The sequence below is a fragment of the Ovis aries genome, chromosome 5 (assembly GCF_016772045.2).
Source record: "Ovis aries strain OAR_USU_Benz2616 breed Rambouillet chromosome 5, ARS-UI_Ramb_v3.0, whole genome shotgun sequence".
Lineage (NCBI taxonomy): Eukaryota > Metazoa > Chordata > Mammalia > Artiodactyla > Bovidae > Ovis > Ovis aries.
The window spans coordinates 20,654,964-20,678,410 of record NC_056058.1 but is presented as its reverse complement, the minus strand read 5'-3'; the positions used below and the strand labels follow the sequence as shown (position 1 = coordinate 20,678,410).

Genomic DNA, 23,447 nt, shown 5'->3' with positions numbered 1-23,447 from the left:
GGTTCATGGTGCCCCAAAACAAGCATAATAGTAACATCAAAGATCACTGATCACAGATCACTGTAACAAATATAATAATAAAAAATGGCACCAATGGACTAGGTTGATGTGGGGCTGCTACAAACCTTCAATTTAAAAAAAATTATTAGGAATATGCAATTAAAAAAAAAAGCATACCTGTAGGCAACACACATTTGAAAGCAAAAAGTGTTAGTTATTCAGTCGTGTCTGACTCTTTTCGACCCCATGGACTGTAGCCCACCAGGCTCCTCTGTCCGTGGGATTTTCCATGCAAGAACACTGGAGTGGGTTGCTATTTCCTTCTCCACAGGATCTTCCCAACCCAGGGATTGAACCCAGGTCTTCTGCATTGCAGGCAGATTCTGTACTCCCTGAGCTACCAGGGAAGCCCAACACACATTTACATGTACCCATATATTTATTTTGTCCACTGTCCTTTGTTCCACATCTCTGTGCTTCCATCTGAGATTCTCTTCTGCCTGAAAAATTTTCTTTTAGTAAAATGAGTTCTGGTCTACTAATGAAACATTGGATGTGAGAGTTGGACTGTGAAGAAAGCTGAGCGCTGAAGAATTGATGCTTTTGAACTGTGGTGTTGGAGAAGACTCTTGAGAGTCCCTTGGACGGCAAGGAGATCCAACCAGTCCATTCTGAAGGAGATCAACCCTGGGATTTCTTTGGAAGGAATGATGCTTAAGCTGAAACTCCAGTACTGTGGCCACCTCTTGGGAAGAGCTGACTCATTGGAAAAGACTCTGATGCTGGGAGGGACTGGGGGCAGGAGGAGAAGGGGACGACAGAGGATGAGATGGCTGGATGGCATCACTGACTCGATGGACGTGAATCTGAGTGAACTCTGGGAGTTGGTGATGGACAGGGAGGCCTGGCGTGCTGCGGTTCATGGGGTCGCAGAGAGTCGGACACGACTGAGCGACTGAACTGAACTGAATGAAACATTTTCTTAGCATCTATGTGAAAATCTTTAAATTCTGTAACTAATGAAGGTAAAATCACTGCTGTATTTTACCACTGTTCCTTTGGAAGTGTTTTTTCTTCTTCTGTCTTTCTAGCTTTATGACTTTCTCTTTACTTTTGTTTTCAATAGTTTTACTATGATGTGCTTATGCATAGCTTGTATTTATCCTGTTAGAGTTTATGTTCATCCTGTAGAGTTTTTAAATCTGTGAGATGACATCTTTTTGGTTTTGGAAAAATCTCTTACTTATAATAATATGGTTATTCCCTCCTGTCCTCTATGACTCCAATTATACAAGAATATGACCTTTTCACTCTGAGTCTCCCAAGGAATAGAAATAAAAATGAAAACAAACAACTGGGACCTAATCAAACAAGCTTTTGCACAGCAAAGAAAACCATAAACAAAACAAAAAGACAACCTATAGGATGGGAGAAAATATTTGCAAATGATGTGACCGACAAGGGCTTAATTTCCAAATTATACACACAGGTCATACAACTTGACAACAAAACAACCCAACAGATCTGGAGACATTTCTCCAAAGAAGACATACAGATGGCCAACAAACATGTGAACAGATGCTCAACGCTACTAATTATTAGAGAAATATAAATCAAAACTATAATGAGGTGTCATCTCAGAATGGCCAAATAAGTCTACAAATAAATACTGGAGAGGGTGTTGAGAAAAGTGAACCTTCCTACAGTATTGCGGAAAACAGTACAGATGTTCCTCAGAAAACTGAAAATAGAATTACTATGTGATCCAGCATTCCCACTCATGGGTATCTAGCCAAACAAAACTATAATTCAAAGCATACATACATGCATCCCCCTGTGTTCACAGCAATACTATTTACAACAGCCAAAACATGGACGCAATCTAAATGTCCATCAATGAATGAATAAGGAAGATGTGGTACATACACACAATGGAATACTCATGCAGCCGTAACGAGTAAAATGCCATCTGCAGTAACATGGATACAACTGAAGATTATCATACTGAGTGAAGTAAGAAAAAGACAAATATCACGATATCACTTACATATGGAATCTAAAATAGGACACAAATAAGCTTATCTATGAAACAGAAACAAAATCAGAGAGAGAGATTAGACTGGTGGTTGCCAAGGGGGGGAAGTGTGGGAGAGGGATTAACTGGGAGTTTGGGATTAGCAGACACAAACTGGTATATGCAGAATGGGTAAACAACAAGGTCCTACTGTATGGCACAGAGAACTGTACTCAATATTCTACAATAAACCATAATGGAAAACAATATGAAAAAGAATGCATATATGTATAACTGAGTCACTTTGCTATACAGCACTAACTATACAATTAACTATATTTCAATGTTTTAAAAAATTAGTCCAGAAAATAAAATGAGGGGAAAAAAAAACAAACGACTTTTTCACTGTATTGCCTGTCTATCTTCCATTCTATTTTATTTTTCCTTGGACCTGTATACAGTTGACCCTTCAGCATTGCGGGGCATAGTAGCACTTGACGCTCCATGCAGTTTAAAATCTGTGTATAACTTTACAGCTGGTCCTCTGTATCCTTAGCTCTTACATTCACAGATTCAAGCAACTGTGGATCACGTAGTACTGTAGTATGCACAAAATGAAAATATACATGTAGGCGGACCTGCCCAGTTCAAACCACTATTGTTTAAAGAGGTGACTCTTATCTTCTTCCTGCTTATCATTCAATTCCCTAAGTCTCTATTCAGCTAAGTTTTACCTTCTCTTTAACCTACATGAGATTTTAAGTTATGTTTCAAGTTGTAGAGTTTGGGATTAATTTTTTCATTTTATATTTTCTAATCTTCTGCTGAAATGTCTATGTGTTATCTGTAATATTTGGATCTCCTGAGAGTTGGTTCATATTGTCTGCTTTTTATTCCCTTTAGTTTCTGAGCACTTTTAGATGTATTCCATAGGTTGATATATTCCATAGGTTGATAGTATATTTTTACTATGGTTATTTTGCAAATTCTATCAATTCAGTGTGTATTCACTTATCTTTTGACAGAAAGTTGTTTGATAGGTTTAAAATTTTCAAGGTGTAGCCCTAAGGTGGATTAAGCACATTCACATTTATTGGTATGACTAATCTATTTTCAGTCTCAATTCTGTGACAATATTTTAGGTGTATTTTGTTATACTTATTTCTCTGAGAAACAGGTATTCCTTGCTTTTTAATAAAAAAAAATATTTTTGGTGCCTAGGAAGACCTGTATTTTTATTTTAGGATCACTTCTGTACTTAAACATTTAAAATGTCCTTTAATCCTTGTATTGTTTTCCTTATTTATTACAATTATTTCTCACACTATTTTCTCTGACACTTTTTTTCCAGTTTTAAGACTAACAGAACAATGTATAAACTTAAGGTGTACAACACTGTTGATATATTTACATATTACAAGGTGATTACCACCATAGCTTTAACTAAGAGCTCTATGTCACACAATTACCATTTTTGTAGTGAGATGGTTTAAGATTTGCTCTCTTAGTGACTTTCAAGTATGTAACCATATTTCTGACACTTTTACTTTATCCTGTGTGTCATTTTCATTTACTTGGTTCTTTCCTGACCTTCTTTGATACACCTTATTAAATTTTCATTTGACTTGATTTTCCCTGGGAGAAGCTTACAATTTATTTTTTTCTAAAAGATTTGTTATCCATTCCTTACTAAATTTATACTTTTTACTCTTTTTTTGGAGGGGGAGGGGAAGCATTTTCTTTTCTTGGTTTTTAAATTTCTGATTCTACATGCTTTTTGTTTTTTAATACTTCAATTAGTTGACTGAATATATTTAATTCTGTCTGGAGTGCAGCCATACTTTTCATCTGCATGACTAGGATAGGGAGAAACTTTTTCTTAGCTGACATGTAAGAATTATCATTTTTATAATATTGATACATAGATTTGTCAAGTTTCCTTTTTTACCTTTTTGTGATACTAGGATGTCTTATGAAATCCCTCATTTAATAGCACCTCTTTTGTCAAACAGGCCTCCTTGATAGCTCAGTTGGTAAAGAATCTGCCTGCAATGCAGGAGACCCCAGTTCAATTCCTGGGTTGGGAAGATCCCCTGGAGAAGGGATATGATATCCATTCCAGTATTCTTGGGCTTCCCTTATGGCTCAGCTGGTAAGGAATCCACCTGCAACACAGAAGACCTGGGTTCCATCCCTGGGTTGGAAAGATCCCCTGGAGAAGGGAAGAGCTACACACTTCCAGTATTCTGGCCTGGAGAATTCCATGGACTCGATAGTCCATGAGGTCACAAAGAGTCAGATATGACTGAGTGACTAAGCACACTCCACTTTTGTCAAATACTTTGAAGGACAGATGTTTTAAGCTATTTTTTTCATTTTGCTAGTGGAAGCAGAGGTGCAAAACCTGATTTTGTGTTCACTTCAGCTTGCAGGAAACTAAAATTTACCCATGTGCTTCTTTAGCACTTAAATGCCAAAGGGAGCTTGTTCCCTTTTTTAAACCTTTTGTCTTAATCCTGAACTCTGCATGTAGATGACTATTCTGCAATCACTCATAATTTCAAATAACGTAGTTTCTGTTCTGACCCACGCACAGGTACACGCGTATTTCACACTTAGTGTAGAATTAGTCTTCTTGCAATGTAGGCCAACCATTTCTCCACTTACTAGCTTCCATTTTCTGGGTTTTCTATAGATCTGGATGGTTGGCCTTTACTCATCATAAAGTTTTGTTGGAGGGTTGGGAGTAGAGATGAAGTGAGAGAGATAGCAAGCTGGAAACTGGTGATTTCTCTCTTTATATTTACAACTATTTTCAAGCTTGTGGGCACGGTTTGTGCATAGATTTCTTACACCCTGCTTTTAGTACTACATTGCTTTTGGAGGAGATTTATTTGGAGACAATTAAGTATTTACCACTGTCTTCAGTTGCCCAGAAGAAGTAAGACTTAAAAGTTTACTTAAAACAATGAACTGATAAAATTCAATAAAGTAATACAGATTTTAAAACTTCAATAATCCTGTCATCAGGTCTTTCTAGTATGACTTCAAACCAAAAAGTTGTAAGAGTTAAAAAACTCAGTAGATTAAAAAAAATAAATTGTAATAGACACAAAATTCACTTTAATTTTTTGAGAGTTATGTTTTACTTGGTAGGAATTTTTTAGGACTTCAAGCCTGGGAGACAGCATCTCAAGTAACCCTGAGAGAACCTCTTCAAGGAGCAAAATTCACTTTAGACTAGTTATAAAATGATAAACAACCTCTTATAACAAAAGTGTTCATTTATACAGTAATAAAAAGTTCTTATGAACACAAATAAAGAGTAACCCAAGTAGAAAAACTGGAAAGAGACATGGATAATAAAAATAAGCCTTCTGTAAAGCGTATGAGAATATGCACAAATTAAAATAAGATTTCATTATTATGTATCAGATTGAGATGATTAACCTATCAGGTTAACAAGGAAGGTGTTCAGAAACAGGCATTCCCAATCACCAGCGGTTACTCACGACATTTGTAGAAATATATACATAATAAAACCATTTGATAGCACTTGTCAAAATAGTAAACATGTTACTTTATGTATACTCAGACCAAATACATATGTACATACTTGTCCAAGTACACACTGGGACCAAGCATTTTTATGAACTGTAAATAATTTCACCTAAAAGATACACTGAGGTATCAAAGATCTGTACTGTTACAAAATGTTAAGTACAATTTTGTATTTCAAGGATGTAACAGTAGTGAAAAACTAAAAAACAAAATTAAGATTCATAAATGGTGGAATGAAAATAAAATCCTCAAGAACTTCAGAAAGAAAAATCTTAATATTATTTTAGATTATTTTCTATTACTCATAATGCATTTTTACCTATTCAATATGATAGAGTTATGGAATTAAAAAATTACCAATCATAAATATATACAGTTGATGTGACTTTTGGGGTGATTTTTAATATTGTATATATGCACATACTTTTTCTGAAACACTGAGCATAAATTGAAGAGAAAGTGATTCTTGACCCGAAAATGTATCAACATGTATTTCCTTAGAACAAAGACTTTACCTTATACAACCCCCAAAAAATAATCAAAAAGAGGAAATTCAATAGTATCTAACTCAGGTACCCCCAACCTCTGGGATTTAATGCCTGATGATCTGAGGTGGAGATGATGTAGTAATATTAAGAGAAATAAAGTGTACAATAAATGTAATAGTTTGAATAATCTCAAAACCATCACCACCAACCCCAGTGGCTGGAAAAATTGTCAGCCATGAAACTGGTGCCAAAAAGGCTGGGGACCACTGACCACAGTCCAAGTTCAGATCTCAACTGTGCCAACATCATCATTTATAGCTACGACCCTCTCCTGCCTCCAAGATTTAAAGCAAGATAAAAAGCATTCCATTTAGTTATATCTTTTTTTCTCCTTTAACATGAAACAGTTTCTCAGTCTTTCTGTGATGTTTCTTGACATTGGGATATTTGAAGAACATAAGCCAGCAATTTGAAAAATGTCTTTTTGGTCTGATATTTCTTAGTGATTAGTTTCAGGCAGGCACTTCCAGCAGGCATATTTCTCAGACATAATGTCCTGTCCTCTTCAGTGCACTGTATCAGGAGCAGTATGGTATCACGTTGTGTCTATACTGATGGCAGGAGCAATAATTTTTGTTACAGTGGTATCATATCCTTCTGTTTCCCCATCAAAAATTTGGTAATTTTTCCCTTCATAAATGATTTGTGGGGAGATAAAAAATGAGACTATGTAAGTATCCCATTTCTCAACGAACATTTGCTTTCCTTGTAGCTCAGTCGGTAAAGAATTTGCCTGCAGTACAGAAGACCCGGGTTCGATCCCTGGGTTGGGAAGATCCCCTGGAGAAGGAAATGGCAACCCACTCCAGTATCCTTGGCTGGAAAATCTCATGGACAGAGGAACCTGGTGGACTGCAGTCCATGGGGTTGCAAAGAGTCGGGCATGACTGAGCGACTAACACACAATTATTTTCTAACTGAGTCATTCCTTTAAGACATATTAGTTGGCATTTGACTATCAGGAAGAAATTCTCCTTTTCATTCATTCATATTAGAATTTATAAATTCTTTATTATACAGGAAGTTACCATTAGTTACTACACATTTCTATTTGGATTCTCATAGTTCCATATTTGGCCAAAGGGAGATCCTTTAACTTAGTTCTCTCACTGGCCTTTCTCTGTCATTCTGCAAGGCCCCTATAATTCTCTGAATATTTCCTTACTTTGTAAGGTAGGTGATGCAAATATTTTATATTCTGATAGACAGATAGGTTATAAGTGGTACACATTTGTAGTATCAATAAATTGTACACCTGAAATAAGTATATATGTATATGTTAATACTCTAGTTAGTGGTACTTTCTACACTGTTATGAGCAAGCAATTTTAAAACTGTCTTAGGTAAATATTTTGATGATAATGGAGACCAAGTTTCTCACCATTTAGTGAAAGAAGGTACAAATAAAAGAATATGAGAATTAACTCTAGGTTTTATAGATATATATAAAAGAAATAAATACAGAGGTGTATATGTAAGTGTGTATGTATGTGTGTGTATATATATACACTCAGATGTATATTTTCTAGCTCTGTTCACTGAAAGGCCTTACAAGCACTGAGGCACCTGAAGCAATGAAAACAATCAGCTACCAGATCTTGGCATCTTAATACTGATTTCCACTAAAAGCAAGCAGATCTCCTCATAGAAAAGGTTAACTCCAGGCTTGGGGCAAGATAAGTACAATTCTTCCCTTTAATTAAAAATGAAAATTGATAGATATAAATTTAATAATTAACTTAATAAATTGAACTCTACATTTAAAAATGGCTAAGACAGTAAATTCCCTAAGTGTATTTTACCACAATAAAACAAAAGTATGTACAAGGTGTTGCTTAATTCACATATAACTTATAGTCTGCCCTCTGTATACATGATTCAACCAACCACACTGTAGTATTGCAGAATTTACTACTGAAAAATACCTGCATAAGTGGACTGAGCAGTTCAAATCCATGTTGTCTAAGGGTCAATTGCATACAAAAACACTATGGCAAAAGCACCATTCTTTTTCCATAAAGCATGAGAAACACACATCACAAATAAATGAGAAAACCCTACTGCCTGAAGCAGTTTTCCTAGCATGTCTCTCAATGCACTTATTTAAAAGAAAGAGTTCTGAGGCCTTAATAGATATTCCATGTATACCAACACTTAAAGAAAATAAACATAATATAATACACAGTTTAAGCCTTGAACAAACTTGAGAACCAGTAAAATTTACTGAACATTTATTTACTATATTGGAAGTACTCTGCAATACTATCGAAGACACAAATGGAAAAAAAAAAACTGATCTCAGACTTTTAGGAGCTTAAAATCCAGTTGCTTATATGAAATTTAGGACACTAAGCTCATGACAATGTAGATGATCCAATTTGGCAAAGAGATCACAGAATCTAGCTGAAGATGTCAATCTGACTATAACACTATGAAATAAAGTAGTTTAGTTTTGAACCCTGATATTAAAAGGCTATACTAAGAATTCAGCCTCATTTCTCAATAGTTTAAATCAAATCAGATGACACGATCATCTACATGAGACGCTAGTGGGACAAAGCGTCCATTCAGTATTAGCTGTTTCCTAGTAAGGTCATCTCAGAACAAGGTAAAAGAGAGCTGTGTTCTGGATTCTTCAAATGGTGAGGGAAAAAAGTCTTATTTTCTAAAGTTAAATCAACTACCTAGCTTTCTTGGGAAAAAGTAAAGAACTAATCCTTAAATATACTCTTAAAATATTAAAATGTAAAGCATTTCTTAGATATAATTGTCTCTTTTTTTCTATCTCTTTCTCTCTAGTTCAGGGTACAGAACACAGATGCTCAAAGATTATTACCTATATTGAACAGGAAAGTCAGGGTTCCCTTTCAGAGCTCTTATTTAAATTTTCTGGTGAATGTAGTAAAGGAATTACCAAATTGGTAATACTTTAGATATAACTGCATCATGTTTCAAATTCTCTCAAGAATCAAAAAATATTCTAAGTGGGTGAAAATGCATCAAACTAGGTATATATAAATATATACGGTTTGATGCTGCTTAGTAAAACATTTAAAAAGTCACATTAATGGAACCTTTTTGAGTATTTAAAAGATCACTACATTTAAAGATGAAAGTCAAGCGTAACAAAAAGGAATTCAACATTTTTTAAAGTTCTTACCACAATCATTTCTGAAGGTTCTAATACAAGACAATCACATCCTCTTTTTCCTCCAAACTGCTTACCAAAACTATAAAAACAGAAAAATATTTCTTTAGCAAAGGTTATAAAATGTATCAATACAGAAAAAAAAATGAACCAAAAAAACTTAGATGTTAACCAAAAAATTGTGATTCTATCACTTCAAGATTTTCTTAAAAACAAACAAAACCCCCCCCCTTCTTTTACTTGCCCAGATATGTGGCCTCAATACACAGTGTGATAATTATTTTAAAAATCCTGCCTTTAACCATTCTCTGAAACTGATTATAAAAGATATCTACCTAATCTCAAATTTTGAACATCTATTAGTATGTGTTGAATTAAAGAAAAACCACACTTGCTGCTGCTGCTGAGTCGCTCAGTCATGTCCGACTCTGCGACCCCATGGACTGTGGCCCACCAGGCTCCTCTGCCCATGGGGATTCTCCAGGCAAGAACACTGGAGTGGGTTGCCATGCCCTCCTCCAGGGGATCTTCCCCACCCAGGAATTGAACCTGGGTCTCCTGCATTGCAGACCGACTCTTTACCACTGAGCTACCAGGGGAGCCCCAAAACCACACCTACTGAAGAGTAACGCTAAAATTATGGAAGATTTTTTTTAATAACAAATTTTTGAAACTGATATTAAATAACAGACATAAAAAAACTTTAAAGATATTATTACTTGAATATATTAAAAAATGAAGTAAAATACAGAAGTGACTCATTTAAAAAAAAAAAAAATAGTGTTAGAGGCCCTGGATAGCTCTTTGGAAAAAATAAAAACGGCAGCAGTACTCAAAGAAAATTTGAGTTTTTATGTATTTGTCTGGAAGAAAGAATTCTATGCAAATCAAAAGAAGAAAGCACTCAAAATACTGGTATTTTCATTTGAAAAGATGAACTGAATTTTTTTTAAAGGTGGGGTATAAAAAAATACTAGACACACAAAAGGTTAACATACTTAATATGTAATAAAAGCAATCTAAAATACTATAAAATAGAAATTAAGTACCATGGTTAATTATAAAATATATAAATAAAACACTATAAAAATAACTTTAAAATTCCACTAATAATGTAAGCAAAACTATAAATACCAAAATATAAACTATTTAATAAGGAAATACAGAAATACTTATAAAAAACTATACAATTCTATTGATGAATTGAAAATAGGGCTTCATAAAAGAAGTGATATAGCATATACTTACAAGGAAGCTATTATAAAAATGTCAACTTTCCACAAAGTATATGATTATATACAAATATTAGTTTACAACAAAATACTAATCAAAATCCAAATGAACTTACTTTTTAACATAACAAAAAAATCCCTGCTGTTTTTTCTTAAGCACTAGCCTGTATTTTTTTGTTGTTGTTCTTCCTCCCACCAAAACTCCTACCTTATGTAATACATAAAACAATAAAAGCAAATATGTGAAAGTTTACTTTCAAGATGGAATAACAGGGAATAGATTTACTCTCCCACATGAAAGAAAAAACAAAAAACAACAAAAAAGGAAAATCAGACAAAACACATTAAGCAACAGTTTCAAGATTTTGGAAAGTAGGTAGGGCATGTATATGGATGCTTTAGAGAGGAAATTAAAAACCTAAGATGACCCTTACAATATCCCAATTTTACTAATTACAGGTAATCTCCAGGCCACAATGCAAAAAGGGAGAAACCGAGCAGAGTCTGCCAGTGTCACTGAATTGAAAAGACAGAGACAGATTTGGGGTGTGGAAAGACCGGGCTTCCCGGTGGCTCGGATGGTAAAGAGCCTGTATTATGTATTCTATATAACTTGTATTATGTGGAAGACCACATAATACACAGGACATTGGGTAGGATCTTCAGAAATCTATTTCCTTTGCAATGTGATAAATTAGTCTAAAGAAGTGCTGCTAAGTCAACCCAGTCGTGTCCAACTCTGTGCGACCCCATCGATTGTAGCCCATCAGGCTCCCCAGTCCCTGGGATTCTCCAGGTAAGAACACTGGAGTGGGTTGCCATTTCCTTCTCCAATTTATGAATGTGAAAAGTGAAAATGAAGTCTCTCAGTCGTGTCCGACCCTTAGCGACCCCATAGACTGCAGGCCACCAGACTCCTCCGTCCATAGGATTTTCCAGGCAAGAGTACTGGAGTAGGGTGCCGTTGCCGTCTCCAAAGAAGTGCTACACTCACTCAAACAAATTCCAATTAAGTGAACTACATGTCAGAAGAAAGCCTAATACTACTCTGCTGCTAAGTCACTTCAGTTGTGTATGACTCTGTGCGACCCCATAGATAGCAGCCCACCAGGCTCCCCCATCCCTGGGATTCTCCAGGCAAGAACCCTGGACTGGGTTGCCATTTCCTTCTCCAATGCATGATAGTGAAGTCACTCAGTCGTGTCTGACCCTCAGCGACCCCATGGACCGCAGCCTTCCAGGGTCCTCCATCCACGGGATTTTCCAGGCAAGAGTACTGGAGTGGGGTGCCATTGCCTTCTAAAATACAGCAACACAGAAATCTGTTTTGGAATACAGCAACACAGAAATCTGACATCCAGTAAAACAAAAAAATATCATGCAAAGAGGACTATATGATCCATAGCCAAAGAAAAACCAATCTATAAAAACAGATCTACAGCTGTCAGCAGTGAGAGAATCAACAGACAACACTGAAACAGCTATTTCTAAGTATGCTCCAAATGTTTAAGAAAGTGAGATAAACATGAATTCAACAGAGAAACAGAAGTTTGTTTTTTTTAAGACCTAGTGGAATATTCTACCACATCACATAGGTAGACACATAATGTCTGATTGTGCCAGTTTTTAGTAGTGTTAACAACAGTGAGTGGTTTCAGACACTGTCAATTTAATATGCCCACAATACTATAAATCTTCCTATCAATTTTCCATCTATTAGATTTAGTATCCTTTTTTGATTGGTGACCAGACCTCAAGTGTTATTAGGGGCTACTGAAAAAGCCATTTTATAATTGTATCATTCCTTCTGAATTTATCAGCTAAAGTACTGACGTAAAGCAACATTCTCCAACTATTTGAATTCCTAGAACAATAACTTAAACAAGAAAGGCATGAGAAAAGCTGCACTGGAGATGACATGACTATACATTAAGTAAATTCTATACATTCTGTTTTCAGGGAATTCCAGTCCAGTGGTTAGCGCTCGGGGCTTTCACTGCTGTGGCCTAGGTTTGATCCCTGGTCAAGGAACTAAGACGCTGACTGCAAGCAGTGTGGCACAAATTAAATTGGTATGGACAAATTATTATTATTATTTTTTAAAGAAACAAGTGAATTTACCAAGATTGAAGGCTTCAAGCTCAATATTAAAAAATCAATGCTTTTATTGTATATTATCAATGAACAATCTGAAAAAAAAAATTAATTCCATTAAAGATAGAATGAAAACCAGAATACTTGAGATAAGTTTATAAAAACATGCACAAAATCTCTATAAAACTGCCAACTAAAAAATCTATAAAACACTGACAAGAAAATTAAGATGTCCTAAATAAGATATACTTCATTTATGGGTAGAAATGTTCTACAAACTCAATGTAATCAACAAGTTGCCTTAGAGACACTGACATGATGATTATAAAATTTACACAGAAATGTAAAAGATCTAAAATAACTAAACTAATTTTGGAAAACAAGAAGATGGAATGTTTATGTTACATTTCATGGTAATTTTATAAAGCTAGATGGTAACCCACTCCAGTATTCTTGCCTGCAGAATCCCAGGGATGGGGGAGCCCGGTGGGCTGCCGTCTCTGGGGTCGCACAGAGTTGGACACGACTGAAGCGACTTAGCAGCAGCAGAATACTCAAGACAGTATGGCATCAGATTATTTTATAGATCAATAACACAGGACTGAGAGAACAAAATCAGACCCACACATATATGTTCAACTGATTTTTGATAAAAGTGCCAAGGGAATTCAATGAGGGAAAAGATACTATCTACAAGTAGTAATCCACTCCAGTGTTCTTGCCTGGAGAATCCCAGGGACGGCTGAGCCCAGTGGGCTGCCGTCTATGGGGTCGCACAGAGTCGGACATGACTGAAGCGACTTAGCAGCAGCAGTAGCAGCAAGTGACAAAACAACCATATATCAATACAGAAAAAAGGAAGATTTTAATACCATAATCAAAAATTAGAAATGGATCAGAGATATAAATGAAAAAATGGAAATTAAAAACTTCTCACAGCAAAGAATTTTTGTACATGTCCTAGACAAGGGTTACTGAAGAAGTTTCCTTCCATATAGTTAACTTTAAAAAGTTTTATCAAGAACGAGTTTTGAGTTTTGTCAAATTTTTTTTTTCCTGCTTTCTGAAAGGATCATGTAGCTTCTGTCCACTCTTTTACTAATGGAGAATACTACATTAATTGTTTTATGGATTTTAAACTTCCTTGCATTCCTAGGATAAACCCAACCTGATCACAAATGTCTAATACTTCTAATATATTCATGGATTTGGTCTGCTATTATTTTGTTAATTTCTACATGTATGTTCATGAGAAATGCAGTTTTCTTACAATAGTACATCATCATGATAATACTATATTCATAAAGGAGATTGAAAAATTCCTTCTTCCATTTCTCAAAAAAGTTTACATATGTATTAATGTTAATAATAATGCTTCATTAAATATTTCTCTGTGGGGCCAAGCTGGCGTGAGCGTTCGAGGCCCATTTCCAGCATTGTCCCATTGGTAGAGCCTCTGGCTATCCCCAGGAGGGTGAGTTGGTACTAATGGTGAAGTATTAGTGGGTCGGGGCAGCCCACATGGTCCTCGCCCTCTGGCTAAGAGGTCTCCTACCCACCCTTGGGTCCTCCCACCTCCGCTGCTGAGGGCCCCGTGCTCCCCCAGCCTCTCCACAGGGAAGCACTGGTGAACAGGGTGGCTCTCAGAGCCCACTGGCTCTGAGAATTAAAACTGAGTCAACCTGGAATCAAGATGCTGGAAGTATCAATAACCTCAGATATACAGATGACACCACCCTTATGGCACAAAGAGAAGAAAAACTAAAGAGCCTCTTGATGAAAGTGAAAGAGGAGAGTACATGTTTAACTACTTGAGTATCACCGACTCAAGGGACATGAGTTTGAGCAAGCTCTGGGAGTTGGTGATGGACAGGGAAGCCTGGCGTGCAGAGTCAGACACGACTGAGTGAACTGAGCTGAGTTCTGATAAAAGCTTGTTGTCTAAAACATATAAATAACTCTTAAAACAAAGATACAAAAACAAACAACATAATTTAAAAATGGGTGAAAGACCTTAACAGACACTCAAGCAAAGAATGCAAATTAAAGTAACAAGATACACTTTATCAGAAACACCGAAATCCAGATCCCTGACAATACCAAATGCTGCAAAGGACGTGGAGGAACAAGAACTCTCATTCATTGCTGCTAATAATGCAAAATGGTACAGCCACTTTGGAAGACAGTTTGGCAATTTCTTACACAACTAAAAATACTCTTACCATATGATTCTGTAATCATGTTCCCTGGTATTTACCCAAAGGAGCTGAAAATTTATATCCACAGAAACACTTGTACCTCGATGTTTATAGCAACTATTCACAATTGGCAAAATATGGAGGCAACCAAGATACTCTTCAGCATGTGACTGGATAAACAAACTGTGGTACATTCAGATGACAGACTATTATTCAGTGCTATAAGAAATGCACTATTAAGCTATGAAGAGACATGGAGGAAGCGTATTATGTATTTCTAAGTGAAAGAATCCAATCTGAAAACACTATACATGGTATGATTTCAACTATATGACACCGTGGAAAACGCAAACCTATAAAAAAGCCAGGGGTTGGTAGAAAGGTGGAATTCAGAGGAATCTGAGGTCTGGGAAACTACTCTGTATAATACTATCATGGTGAAAATACAGCTTTATATGTTTGTCCAAACACAAAGAATGTACATTACCAAGAGTGAACCCTGATATAAACTGTACTTTGGGTGAAGTTCATCACCTCTAACAAATGTACCACTTCTGTGAGAGTAGCTCATAATGGTGTAGACTATGCATGAGCAGGGGCAGAAAGTACATGAAAAATCTGTACACCTTCCACTCCATGGTGTAAACCTAAAATTGCTGTAAAAAAGTCCATTATGAAATAAACAATTTTTTTAATGAGAATCCTATCAGGATTCATAAAACAAGCATATCCTTACATTCATATGGAAAAACAAAGAACCTAAAATAAGCAAAATCACTCTAAAAATGAACAAAGCTGTAAGACTCAAGGTACTGATTTGACAACTTACAACAAGCCACAATCATTAAGGTAGAAGATTAGTACCAAAACAGAAATATAGTTAAATGAAACAGAGTAAACATTAGTTCAGCAAAAGCAAACAAACAGACATACATATGGTCAACTGATTTTCAACAAAAGCAATTCAATGCCTTCTAAAATGGCAATGGGTCAACCGACTATTCTTAAGCAAAAACACAAAAAAAAGAGAAACAAAACCAAAAATGAAGTCATAATGGACTAGACCAAACTATAATAGCTCAAACTGAAAACCATCCAGAAAAAGTCATAAGAGAAAAGCTAAACAAAGATTTCCTAGATACACCACCAAAATCTAGGTCCTCAAAAGAAAAAAAAAACTGAATCTCATGAAAACATAAAACACTCATGCTTCAGAAGACACTATTAAGGAAAAAACAAGCCACAGAAAAAAGAAAATACATGCATATCATATATCTGACAAAGAACTTGTAACTTTTATCTAAAATATCTAAGTTCTTAAAACTTGGTAAAAACAAACACAATTAAAAATCATACATCTCATGAAGAACTTATATCTAAAACACAAATTCTTACAACTTAAGACATAATATAAATGAAAAATGGAGAAACGCTTTGAACAGACATTTCAACAAAGGTACAGGAATGCTTAATAAGCACATAAGAGCCTCAACAGTAACAGTCACTATACTGAAATACAAGTTAAAATCACTGAGATAGTTAAACACATACTAGAAGAGTAATAATCAAAAGACTGTCAATACCAAGTGAAGGAGAGGATGCAAAAAATGATATCCATGGTATGTTCTTGGTCCGTATGTAACATAATAGTGATCTTTTAAGCAATTTGGACCTTTCCTCAAAAATTAAATATATATTTATATGACATAGCAATCCTCTCCTACATATCTACAAAAGAAAAAATAAATACACAGCCCATGTAAAGACATGTATTTGAATCTTTATAGCAGCATTATTCATAAAAGCCCCTAAACTAAAACAATAAAATTTCTAACTTTTCATCTTCTCATGAATGGCTAGACAAAATGTGAAATCTTCTTAGAATGAAATACAATTTAACAATTGAAAAAAATACACATGCTACAACTGTTATAGTCTAAAACAGCGATGAACCTCAAAGACATTATGCTAAGTGAAAAATGCCACAACAAAGACTACTTTTAAATATCTGCACAAGGTAGATATTGAGACAGAAAGTCTGTCAGATTTTAACTGCAAAAGAGCATGCAGAACTTTTTCAGGTAAAGGAAGTCTAAAACTATGGTGTACCAATGTATATATTAATCATAAATTATTAGAGTAAAAACTTATGGGTGAATTTTATGGTATGTAAATTATACACCAGTAAAGCTAGTTTAAGAAAACTGTCTAAGAACACACAGAAGAGAATATTTACAAACTTGGAACAGGCAAAGATTAGCAGAACACGTTTAAGTACTTCAAATAAATTAGTAGAACACTTAGTACTTTGGACCTCTCACACTTAAAGAAGTTATCATTGAAAAACAAAAAGGCAAGACATAATCTGGGAAAAATACTGAAGAACTGATGCTTTCAAACTGCGGTGGTGGAGAAGCCTCTTAAGAGTCCCTTGGACAGCAAAAAGATTAAACCAGTCCATCCTAAAGGAAATCAACCTGAATATTCATTGCAAGGACTGATGCCAAAGCTCCAATACTTTGGCCACCTCTTGCAAAGAGCCAATTCATTGGAAAAGACCCTGATGATGGGGGAAAGATTGAGGGCAGGAAGAGAAGGGGGTGATGGAGGATGCGATGGTTGGATGGCATCACCTACTCAATGAACTTGAGTTTGAGCAAACTCTGGGACACAGTGAAGGACAGGGAGGCCTGGCATGCTGCAGTCCATGGACTGCAGAGTCTGACATGACTGAGCGACTGAAGAGTTAACTACTTCAAATTCAGAATGACAATGGGTCACAGTTTAAAGGTGAGTTAATACAGGAGTTGCCCGGGAACATAATATACAATGGATCTTTCATATTTCTTATTATCCTCAAGCTGCTGGTTTGAAAGAATGAATGGTCTGCTTACACAGCAACTCATTAAACTTGGAGAGGGCTCTTATAAAAACCAGAGGACTAACTTAAATACTGACTTCAATATTTCAAGTAACAGCCCTATAAGAGAATCATAAACTCCTTGGATGAAGATGACTATACAAAACTCACAAATTCATAGAACAGACTTTTGTCCTGAAACAACTGAGTACTGAGAAATTATCCCAGGGGCATTAGCTTCTTTCTGAGCTACTCCTGAGGCCACTGGGCTGGATTTGACTCCATATCCAAACTTGGCTTTATTAAAGTTTTGATATGGGCTATTCCAACTGGTATAGGAATTAGAATGCCTTGGGGGCACTTTGGATTAATAAAAAGAACACTTCAGTTTAGTATTAAAAGGGATCTGTGTCCATGGGGGCAGTTACAGACCCAAGCTACAGACCCCATTTCTCCTTACTACCAAGGAGAAATCCGAGTAATTCTACAAAATGAAGGAAAAGATGATTTACTATAAACATGATTTACCAACTGCTCATTCTTCCACATGTAACTGACAAAGTACAAAAAGGAGAATGTTCCTCCTTACTAACAGAGGTGATGGAGGGTTTGGATCCACAAATGAAATACATGTAATTGAAGCTAAAGTCTGAGTAACGCAGCCTAACAGTCCTCCCTTACCTGCTGATTTTACTGAGCAGGGGAAGGATAATACCGTATTAGTAACGATTCCTGGACAAGAAAAATGAAAATACGTGCCACTAACCCACTACTATTCTTGTGAACAGACATTCTTGGAAGTCTGACCGTAATGTGGAATGTCATCCACGTCTGAACTTCTGGCCACTGTGCTAAGAGAACATAAAGAAAGTCACCGGGGAACCTATAGCTGGAGAAATGTGAACCAGACCTCAACTCAAGGTAACTCTGCCTGCCCTGCAAGCAAGGCCTGTCCTTTCTTAACTTTGACTTTTTATGGACAAAACTTATGTCTACTAGATCACACTAATTTCACATGTTATCCATTGTATCTGGGGAAGAGTACTGGTTGACATATTTTACTGGAAATTATCTGGACTTTATTAGTCATACCCACTTACTGATAGAGTATGACAAGGCTAGCAAGGGACTGCTATGTGGATCAAGATCTTGCATTTGGGAACCCTAATTATAGGAGAACTCCATCAACTATTGTGAATGGACTATCTTCCCTAAATCCTATGGTGTTTGAAATAGCCCCTTAATTTGTATGTACTGTAACCAATGAGGTAGAAACTACTACTACCTATCAGTTAGGAACCCCTGTTTCCAGATGCCTAACACATGCTGATCATTTGTATTGGAAGAGAACCACCTACTACTGTCCCCTCATGAGAACTCAAGTATTATGGATTCAAACATTATTCCCTACTCTTTCTGTTCCCAATATTAGCTTCCTCTTAGAACCATTATGGAAGATTTTGCAAGGAACCAAATAGTTGAAAAATGTCACAGATACACATAATCATATCTTGATAGAACATTCTGTTCTTACTATTATTGCTATCAGTAAGTTAATGGATGTAGGAATTGATGCACAAAAACATACTTCTCATTCATGGTGGAACTTTTTCTTTACTAAATCCTCTACTGCTCAAAAATTGTTTTCTGCATTATTTAACCCATTACTTGTTTCTCTGATCACTTTATTTCTACTGACTCTCTGGAACTGTTATTTGACTTACAGAATTAAGGAGACTTCTCATGTTACTTAGCTTATTTCTATGCTCTTCAGCCTGAACAACCGTGAGGCCGTCTGTTAAGGAAATTAAAATGGAGGAAGTCTTGTTCAGAAGCGAGAGAGCAGACCTCTGACCTGCTTCTGACCTTCCCGGACAATGCCCATATTCTGTGCCTGCCCACAAGCACAGAAAGTCAGGTGGCACTTTAGATAAGAAAGGGAGTGGGTTTTGGAATTCTTGAGCCCCTGGAAGTCTGGCCAACATCCCTGGGGAATATCAACATTCTGTGACTCATAAGATTAAACATACAGCACTGTAACAAGGTTAAAGTAAAAGGAGAGCTGCAGTTTTGCTTGTAAACTGATAATGATATCAGTTTGTGGCCTGAGATTATAAATCAAAGCCCCCAAAGCTACAATTTGAAGTCTCACCCATGGGGTGGATGAACTACCCAGACTGCTGTTAACAAGGGACTTCCCAGCACTGTTCAAGGCTGAATGCAGATTATTTATGCTGGACCTTTTCTATCATGGAGGAGGAATATATTTGTCCTCATTGGAACAAACACATATTCTGGACATGATTGGCTTTTGCCATCTACAATGCTTCTGCCAGAAGCACTGTCCACAGGCTCACAAAATGCCATTGATAGCCTCAGCACTCTAGACAGCATCATTTTCAATCAAGGTATTCATTTTGCAGCAGCAGAAGTACAGCAATAATTTCTATCTGTCCCAACAGGCAGAATACATGGATTTCATATTCAAGGCATGGAAGTAACAGTGGTTCTTCTCAATGTTATTATACTTAATAACTCATTCACAGAATTTATACTTCCTCTTCCTAAAACTTTGAGCTCTGCTGGTTTTGAGTCTTAGTCCTGCTAGATTATTTCTAGCAGGAAACACAGCAAGTCACTGAATTAGTGACTTCCACCTGGGCACTGAACCGAAAGGCAGAAAAGGGGCTTATTCTACTAGCCTGAGTGATTGATTACAATCACCAAGGAGAAACTGAGTTGCTGCATAAAATCGAGGCCAGCAGAACTACATCTGAAGCCCAGGAGGTTCTTTTGGACTCTGTCCAGTGCTTTCAAGTCCACTATTAAAGTTAATAGAAAACTAACAGCAACCCCAAGTGGCGGGTGAGGGGTGGGGTGGGCAGGGAAGAACCAAACAAGGCATAATTAAGGACCCTTAAGAAATGAAGGTTCTGTGCCCGTTATCAGGTAAAGAACCCGGAACAGCTGAAATTCTGGTTGAAGGCAGAAGTACTGAATGGGTGGTAAAAAGAGGAAGCAAGATCAACTACGGATTTGTGACCAATGATGGAAACAGGACTATATGTGGTATACATGGTTCGGGGTTGTATATGTTAACCATTTCCTTCTTCCCTCTCTTCCCCATATCTATTTTATATATAAGTTGTTGGAAGTGAACTTTATAAGGTAGTCTGGAGTTAACAGAATATTCAGAGGCACTGTGATGAAAAGTATAACTAATACAGCGAACACTGACGATTGGGACTGTGCATCCCCTTGTTTCAGGGAGATGGTAAGAACTTCTTTACTTACATGAAGGATAGCCGTATCTTGTTAAATGAAAAGAGAATTGGGTAGAAGCTCAAATGTGTTCAGAAGCATTCATATGAAAACTGAGTAACCAAGGGAGTGGACTGTACCGGGGTCCCCAACCTCTGGCATCTAACGCCTGATGATCTGAGGTGGAGCTAATGTAATAATAGAAACAAAGTGCCCAATAAACATAATATGCTTGAATCATCCTGAAACCACCTTCTCCACTCTGGTCTATGGGAAAACTGTCTTGCACAAAATCTGTCCCTGGTGCTAAAAAGGTTGGAAAGCATGGCACTGTACCATTTATTTATTGCCTCTCAAGTTCAAATGTATTTGCTCTCAGTTTCAAATTTACTTTATAATAAAGGATCTGGATTTAATCAAGATTCTCCTTTGGCTGGCTATTAATATCAAAACTTCGTCAGTAGAGGGGGCTAGTACAAAGAAATGGCAAATACTTTCCTACACTTGGCAGGGTAGGCGTGTGTAAGGCAAAGGGAAGTCCCATCTCCAGCCTCAGGACCCATCTGCACCCTGAGTGGGCTGGGGGTCAGGAAGGACTATACTGTTTACCAGTCCTAGTCAGACTTTCTCTCCCTGACAGCTTTGACCCACTAACCATGGACAGCTCTGGCCCAGAGCAACCAAGTGAACTTTGTCATTAGCTACTGGGCTACAAGCAACATATTCACCAACAAAAGTTCTGAATTTCAGTTTTGGGGAGAAAGCTCCCCTTTCAAGTTTATTCCTTCCTGGGGTACTCTCCCTTAGCACCTTTATTCTTCTTAGTACCTAATTTCTTGAAAATTAATAATTCTTTGAAGGGTCCCTGTTCAAATTACCATGTGGTTTCTGTCTATTCACTGATAAAGCAGTAACAGACAGCTTGATAGCTAAAGAAACAGTTTATACTTTTATAAACAATACTATTATTCCTCTTATATTCAGTTCAGTCGCTCAGTCGTGTCCGACTCTTTGTGACCCCATGAATCACAGCATGCCAGGCCTCCCTGTCCATCACCATCTCCAGGAGTTCACTCAAACCCACGTCCATTGAGTTGGTGATGCCATCCAGCCATCTCATCCTCTGTCATCCCCTTTTCCTCCCGCCCCCAATCCCTCCCAGCATCAGAGTCTTTTCTTTTATTAGGGAGTGCTATATTCTATAGATTATCATAATGATGACATCTCAATGCCATTATATTTGCAGAAGCCAAAAATCATTTGATGTTTACTATATGCTAAATCATCTACATCATAAGACGGCAGAGCAGAAGGTCGTGTGCTCATCTTCTCGTGCAAGAACCTCAAAACTGCAACTGGCTGCTGAACAACCATCGACAGGAGAAAAAGAACTGCAAAAACATAAAATGGTTGTCTCAGGAGGCCTTACAAATAGCTGAGAAAAGAAGAGAAGAGAAAGGCAAAGGAGAAAAGGAAAGATATACCCATTTGAATGCATAGTTCCAAAGAATAGCAAGGAGAGATAAAAAAGCCTTCCTCAGCGATCAGAGCAAAGAAATAGAGGGAAAAAACAGAATGGGAAAAGACTAGAGATCTCTTCAAGAAAATTAGAGATACCAAGGGAACATTCCATGCAAAGACGGGCTCAATAAAGGAAAACAGTATGGACCTAACAGAAGCAAAAGATATTAAGAAGAGGTGGCAAGAATACACAGAAGAACTATACAAAAAAGATCTTAATGACCCAAAAAAGATCTTAATAACCATGATGGTGTGATCATTCACCTAGAGCCAGACATCCTAGAATGAAAAGTCAAGTGGGCCTTAGGAAGCATTACTGTGAACAAAGCTAGTGGAGGCAATGGGATTCCAGTTGAGCTATTTCAAATACTAAAAGATGCTGCTGTGAAAGTGATACACTCATATGCCAGCAAATTTGGAAAACTCAGCAGTGGCCACAGGACTGGAAAACATCAGTTTTCATTCCAAACCCAAAAAAAGGCAATGCCAAAGAATGTTCAAACTACCGCACAATTGCACTCATCTCAAATGCTAGCAAAGTAATGCTCAAAATTCTCCAAGCCAGGCTTCAGCAATACGTGAACCGTGAACTTCCAGATGTTCAAGCTGGATTTAGAAAAGGCAGAGGAACCAGAGGTCAAATTGCCAACATCTGTCAGATCACAGAAAAAGCAAGAGAGTTCCAGAAAAACATCTACTTCTGCTTTATTGACTACACCAAAGTCTTTGACTGTGTGGATCAAAACGAACTGTGGAAAATTCTTAAAGAGATGGGAATATCAAACCACCTTGCCTGCTTCCTGAGATATTTGTATGCAGGTCAAGAAGCAACAGTTAGAATCGGACATGGAACAAACTGTTCCAATTTGGGAAAGGAGAACATCAAGGCTGTATACTGTCACCCTGTTTAACTTATATGCAGAGTACATCATGAGAAACGCTGGGCTGGATGAAGCACAAGCTGTAATCAAGATTGCTGGGAGAAATACCAATAACCTCAGGAGCAAAGA

At 36.8% G+C, this 23,447-nt stretch overlaps 1 protein-coding gene across 20 annotated transcripts in view; it reads right to left on the bottom strand.

The window, feature by feature from the left end:
* Nucleotides 1-23,447, bottom strand: part of RAPGEF6 (Rap guanine nucleotide exchange factor 6) — a 221,058-nt gene that overhangs the window by 153,006 nt on the left and 44,605 nt on the right. For 19 of the 20 annotated variants that reach the window (XM_060415604.1, XM_042250259.1, XM_042250263.1 and 16 more), the window contains one exon: nt 9,284-9,353. The exons of the other annotated variant lie outside the window; for it this stretch is intronic. In XM_060415604.1, coding sequence (XP_060271587.1) covers nt 9,284-9,353 — 70 coding nt within the window. The remainder of the gene's footprint in view (nt 1-9,283; nt 9,354-23,447) is intronic. 20 annotated transcript variants of the gene reach the window in all.